At 28.6% G+C, this 6,670-nt stretch overlaps 1 protein-coding gene across 1 annotated transcript; it reads right to left on the reverse strand.

Moving 5' to 3' along the window:
- Positions 1-1,305: 1,305 nt before the first annotated feature.
- On the reverse strand, positions 1,306-3,816 carry Gadd45 (Growth arrest and DNA damage-inducible 45). Its single transcript, XM_088184996.1, has 3 exons — positions 3,515-3,816; positions 2,182-2,401; positions 1,306-2,099 (listed from the first exon to the last, which is right to left on the reverse strand). The coding sequence occupies exons 1-3, from the start codon at positions 3,580-3,582 to the stop codon at positions 1,881-1,883; spliced, it is 507 nt and encodes a 168-aa protein (XP_088041122.1). The 5' UTR covers positions 3,583-3,816; the 3' UTR covers positions 1,306-1,880.
- Between the last annotated feature and the right edge of the window lie 2,854 nt (positions 3,817-6,670).

Here is a 6,670-nt window from a genome sequence, read left to right on the forward strand (position 1 = left end):
AGACTATTTGGATGTTTTATTTTAACTTTGACTATCATAACTTTGACTTTGATACTATTAGATGGTGACGGGTTGCAATTAGACACAGATTGAGCTGCTGCATTAGTATTTTTATTTTTGAAATATAGTTACAATTTTATATTTAGAATATGAACAGTGCATGATGCAGCACCAGCCGTTGCGGGTCCGCTAAAGTTCGCCAAGAGAATGTCGCGTCATGTCAATCTTATCAGAGTGCAGCCAAGTTTTGGCCATAATAAGACCTATAAAAATACAGAAATAAATGGGTAAAAATAAATATCTAGCGGTTAAAATGCATTTTAATAAACTCCTAAAAAATATATTCAAAACTGTTTTTTTAGGTTTTCTTTCATTAAATGACATGCATTTTTCTGGGCACATTCAAGGGGAAGGGGACAAATGCCCCTCCTCTCCCCAATGAGGTCCATGTTATTAAGAAGTGTGGTTTAGTGTCATACGAGCATATCTCTATCATAATTTACGGTCTTAGCAATGCAAACTCTTTAACCCTTATGCAAATTATTTTTTCTTGAATGCCCAAGTAAGAAGCCCTAATCCGTCAAAATATCGGATCGTTACGTGCGCTTGTAATAATTTAAAATATAAAGCTTTAAAATAAATTGACATATAAAAATCTATACAAAAACAATTGCTTAATATTTTTTTACAAAATTATCAACTTTTATATGGTAATGATAAATAGTAATTAGCTATTTGGCTATATGTATTTTTTGATATAATCTTACGAATTTTTCAAATATTTTTTATTAATTAATAAAATAATTATTATCTATTTTAATAATTATAACTTACAATCAATAGGTGTCACTTTATAGCTTGGCTGGTTATTCTCTAAAATACATTTTATTAGACTTTTATCATTACATAACCGTATATTTGCAGTCAGTATTTTTTTCTCCAATGTGTAATCCAGGCTTCATTACCTGTTCAGCGAAGATACTAATGACAAGGTATCAATGCAAGTGTAAAAAGACAAGGTACAAATGCAAGTGATTTGAAACTGTTAATGGCTGTCAGCTTGGATACGCACTTTGTTTTGTAGAAGATCCAAGAAACGTAAATAAACCTTTTGAACCTATTAATCTTATATTATTTCAACGATTATAGGTGATCCCAACAAATTTAATAATAGTAATACAAATAAAAAATCGATTAAATTTTGCAAGCCAACGGTGCAACCGAATCCAACATGTAACTTCATGTAAGAATTATGACATAAGTTTGATTTGTTTTAATACAACATTAAATAAAACAGTACAAATATGTAATTAAATAGAATTTATTAATAATGATTAATTTACATAATTTTATTTATATTTTTAAAGTTGGTTTTAACAATAAATATTTTAAACATATAGTTCTAGTGATTTATACATCTACATACAAAGTAGCGAAATTACATTTAACAATATGTACATTATTGCAGTAGATATACATATTCAAATTTGTAAGAACTTATCTTATTCTGCTAATAGCTACCTACTATCTAGTTTAAAAACATTTATCTAAATATTGCTTTAAATTGTAAGTATACAAGAATATTCACGACCCGATTTCGTAGTAAATTTATATTACACGAACCGGTGCTGTGAAAATTTACAAGCTATTTGGTCCATTCCGGATCATTTGATATGTACAAAAACATCTCCTCGTCATGATCTTTAAGATGACTTACAACAGTTTTATTAAAGAAATTTTCGAGTTATCAGAATCATTTCAATAAAAAAGTCATCGCCTTAACACCAATCTATCCAATGACGTTAATAAACATCAGTACTCCAAATAGGAGAACTTTGAATTCAATATTAATTCCAACAAAACTAATACTAAAAAGACGTTCATTCCTCAGGTAGCTTAATGAGTGGGGTGGTTTGCAACTTCCAATTGTTTTCGCAGTGTTCCGCCAGCAATTTTTCCGACGGCGATAGATAATCGGAGTTAGATTTTGGAGATTGGTCAATGTATGGATCCGAATACGGAGCATGGATCAAAACACAGTTGCAATCGCGAGCGTTGGATCCCGGTAGCAACTTGTGAAGTTTTTCAGTCGAATCGACCTAAAGAAATAAAAACATTCATGAGTAATTAATATAAATATATAAATTATATAATGAAATAAAATATTTCATGTTAATTCACCTTCACTATGTAAATATCGTTCTCTAAACAAAATGCTTCTAGGAGGACTTCTTGCATGTGAGTAGCAGCGTCCTGGTATTGAGACGGAGCCATCAAACAAAACAAAGCTTCTCCGTATTGATTGGATAGTCGCTGAATAGCCGGTAATAAGCCAATTGTTAAGCGTTTCTCAGCTAGAGCTTGCCAAAGTACTGATTTGATCGCTAACCGTACTCCCTTGCTGTAAACAAAAATAATAATATATTAATAAGGAAAGAAACATGATAACAATAGTGCAAATAGTTGTAAATAGTAAAAAAAAATGAGGGAAATTAGACGTCTTTTCACCCGTTACTATAAAATCTTAATTTCAAATATTAAATATTTTAAAATTAATGTTGCAATGATTTAAAAGTTATTAGTATATAGAGCGTATTCGCAACTATTTATTAATGTTATTAGATATTAATGTGTACGAGTAGTTTTTTCTATGAATTGATTCTAATGTAAATAGGCTTTCAAAGTGAATATGTTTACAGAATGGTAATTTATATTTGACGTATCAGTTCTTTGGAATAAAGCTATTTACTTTTGTATCGATTAATATTTGATTTTTACTTTCCTTTAATTTGAATAGAAAAAAATATTATTATATAATTAGTTATTTATCTTTATTGTTGATTTAGTTCTAGTTATTTTAAAAAAAAATGTTTTTTATTTATCAAGATATTTAATTAGAGCAAGGGTTGTGGAACTTTTTTAACTATTACTCCAAGATATATTTGATTAAACGAATATCACCTCCCCGGGTAAAAGATTGATGTAAACTTTTTTTTACCTCAAAAATTTTATTTTTATACGTTTTGTTTTTAATTTTTTTATTTAATTTATTGATATGTAATTATATACATTTGTATTTGGATATTGCCATATAAAATATACTATTCTTGCTTGATTTGCATTAATTATGAATAAAATATTTTATAAGCAAATAAAACTAGCGTCGTTAAAATACACAAGTATAAAATTTTAATTGCAATAAAGTGACGACTTCGGCGAATCGCGCTTTATCGATCCTCCCCTTTGACGATTAGCATAATTAAAAAATGAACGCGCTCCGTTTGGCTGTTATCGATTGTGTTATGGCCAAGTCCATTTTATAAAATTCTACGAAATCGGATAAAAATCACTTAAATGCGAGCGCGCGGTAAGGTGTTGTGTTACACTTTATAACGATGCAACATTAAATTGCACAATGTTATGAAATACTTTCTTTTTAAATTACAAAGTGATTTTTATTTCACTATTTGCACAAATATTTATTTTTAATTGATCTTAATCTAATATGACCTACCACTTTCCAAGTGCTGAGGTGAAAGTCTCCCTTGCGCCCATCATCGTGGTTTGGTCTTCGAGACACATCTTGAACTTTATTGTAATTGATTTTTCCAAAGGACTAATTGTTTGCCCTTGACTTTGACTGCAGGACACTTAGTGTAGTTGCGACACCTTAGCGCGATTACACTCGTAGTACAACACTATTATAGCACAGGTCACGAAAAGTCACTGATTGATTGTTTACGTACGAACAAAATAATTCACTAATCTTTACACGTCTTTATTGTTTTAGCTTTGGCTGCTGAATGACTCGCCTCTGCGGTTCCGTTCAATTTATAGGCTCACGCGAAGGCCGCAGGTCGGAAAAGCAGACGAAAGCGGTGACCATGATGTGCGCGTAACTCAAATAGTAAAATTATATTAGCGCCACTATGTGAATCGATTATATTAACGTAAAATAAAAACAGTTATATTATTAACGAAAATCGAATTAGGAAACATGTGCTTGATACAAAAACAATTCTTGGTAAAATGGGTTTTGGGAAATAAACAATTTTTTTCTGTTTTTTAATCAAATATATAGGTTGTCACAAAAATATATACAAACTTAATTACGTCTCTATCTAAAGCAAAAGGTTAAAACTCTAAATTAAAAAATACATTTATTTACTAGAAACCTGGCCATCATGATATGACTTTCCATAGTACTTTTCCTGTTATAAGGGGTCATTTATTAAAAAAATATTCTTTTTAGTTTAAGTTGTTTTTTGTTGTGAGAACAAGTACGAGGAGAGTTGAAGACATGTATTTTGAACAAGAACACCTAACCAGCGTAAACCAAAAATAATATTAAAAATGGCTCACAATAAAACGAAAGTACCCAGAATATTAATATAAACAATTCGTACATACTATGATTTATCATTTTTTTAGATAAATTTGTGAAGTTCGAAAACCAGTTTTTTAAATTTTAAAAAGCAGTTTGTAATTAATAATCAAAAATATAAGCTGTACAACTTCCGACATATGTAATTGATTTTAGCATAGCATTATATTTAACATATTTTAATTGACTGAGAGGAATAAAAAAATATGTAATCTGTGAAAAAAAGTTATAAGTAAGTATAAAAATTATTTTTTATAATAAATGTTTTTCCATATACAAACTGTAATATCTTTTTAGTATAAATAATATAATACCATTAGGGTCGGTCGGTTTTGTTTAATAATTTGTAAATATAAAATTTATATGTTAACAAAAAAGAAATATTATATTTACTTGAAATCGCTTTAGATACAAGCGTATTTATTGATTGTACCAAGACTAAGCTTCACAATTTTTATTCTTAAGCTCAATATCTAAAATTCATGTTGAGACAAGTACATTTCGATAAGAAGTCTACATCGTTATCTGGTGTCATTTTTAACTGGAAAATGGGTGTCCATGTAAAGATTAATAAAATAATTCGCAAAAATAACATTTTCTATTTTATTTGATAGTATTGAGTCTACAGTTTGATTCTAAATTTAGCTTTTGCTATTGTTAAATTTGAAAACCATGACTTGACACGTGTGTTATCGTAAAGGGTATTTTAGATAAACTTGAAAAGATAATTTTTTGGTATATGAAAAATAAAATTTAGTTAGAATTAAAAGTTTTAAAACATTTTCCATATTTAATAAAATCATTAAAGCGTTCCCTTAGGAATAATAGTTTTACAAGCATACAATTTTAAGGATTAAAAGAAAATAAAATTGTGAAAAACAGTAAAACTGATATTCAAAAAAAATCATTCAGCCTTGAAACTAACTTGAAAATGTCCAAAATTCGCGACTTTCAAAGTGTTAGGACAACTTTTCTCTATATTTAGAGAATTTATAAAACGTTTCAATAAAGCAATTAATATATGGAAACAGATTCAGATAATGAGTGTATCAGAGAAACTATTTATGATGGCATATGTAAATATGTATATATAAAAATAAATAAAATCTACATCTAGGCCGATACATTATTTTCTATAATATTGTATTGTGTCAAAAGCAAATTTATGTTAGGCGGTTGTCATAATGTTATCAAATTTCAAGAATTATGAAACAAGGTTGATTTTGCAGCACGAGTCTGATAAATGTCGATTTAATTTATTGATAACTGATAATCTACGTTAATCTTTTTTCCTAAAACATATTTTTAAAAAGATAACATACAAATGCTTAGTATTGCTCATCGGATCCAATATTATGTACTGTAAAATATTTTATTAGATAAAAATGAAACAAAGTACAATATATTGATCGCATAATAACAAAATTATTATTAAAATCTAGTGATTTAAGCCTGACAGTGTAATTATTTAAAACCTCTTTATTTTTGGATATTTCATATATATTTTTCTTTTCTTTATTAAAGATTTTCTAGTACTATATATGCAGCTTGATTTTAATTCATCATCACAGCATATAACCGAATTTGCGACAACTTACCAGATACGATAGAAATTGCAAAACAAGTGAGATAAGGGTTCAACATCATATCTTTCAGATGCTAGTTATCGTCTTACCGTTTTTAATAACATCTTCTTGCACAAGTTTCACGTGAATGTCTATGTGAATTTCAATTTATCTATCATTTGGAATTAATCAAGGATGTCGTTTTTTATAATAAGAGCATTTATTAATCGCTCTTCTGGCGTTTTAATAAGGTAACATTATGTATTATTAACCAGCACGATAGAGCAGTGGTGTAAATCTGGTGGTTATTAATATCTGAAACACATGGGTTTGCTTCTCATACGTAATTATTGATTATTTTATAATTATTTAGATTTTCCTAAATAATTATATAATAATCAGTTTGTAATTAATAATATAGTTGTCATTTTTTTACAGACTTTCATTACAGTCTTATATCTCTCTTTACTTAATAATTGTTGATTGTGTTTACTCCGTTGTAACACATTACGCTAACGCCTGTCATATTGCAACGGAAGATTTACATAATTATATAGAGAAAATTCACGGCCTCAATATATTTTTTTATTAATATTTGTTTTACTTCCGAACAACGCATTGTCACCGTACAAACTTGTACAGAGTCGGTTGAACCTTGCAGAGGGAATTTCCGAGAACGACTCGAGACCAGTTCGGAGTAGAACCATTCTGTGAATCAGCC

The sequence above is a fragment of the Plectrocnemia conspersa genome, unplaced genomic scaffold, assembly GCF_051122295.1.
Source record: "Plectrocnemia conspersa isolate PC_06_02 unplaced genomic scaffold, ASM5112229v1 ptg000004l, whole genome shotgun sequence".
Classification (NCBI taxonomy): domain Eukaryota; kingdom Metazoa; phylum Arthropoda; class Insecta; order Trichoptera; family Polycentropodidae; genus Plectrocnemia; species Plectrocnemia conspersa.

Coding starts and splice junctions, on each gene's coding strand:
- Gadd45 (XM_088184996.1), bottom strand. CDS start 3,582: ATGTGTCTCGAAGACCAAACCACGATGATGGGCGCAAGGGAGACTTTC. Junction 2,402..3,514: donor ACCTCAGCACTTGGAAAGTG/GTAGGTCATATT, acceptor TTTTGTTTACAG/CAAGGGAGTACGGTTAGCGA. Junction 2,100..2,181: donor ACGATATTTACATAGTGAAG/GTGAATTAACAT, acceptor TTATTTCTTTAG/GTCGATTCGACTGAAAAACT.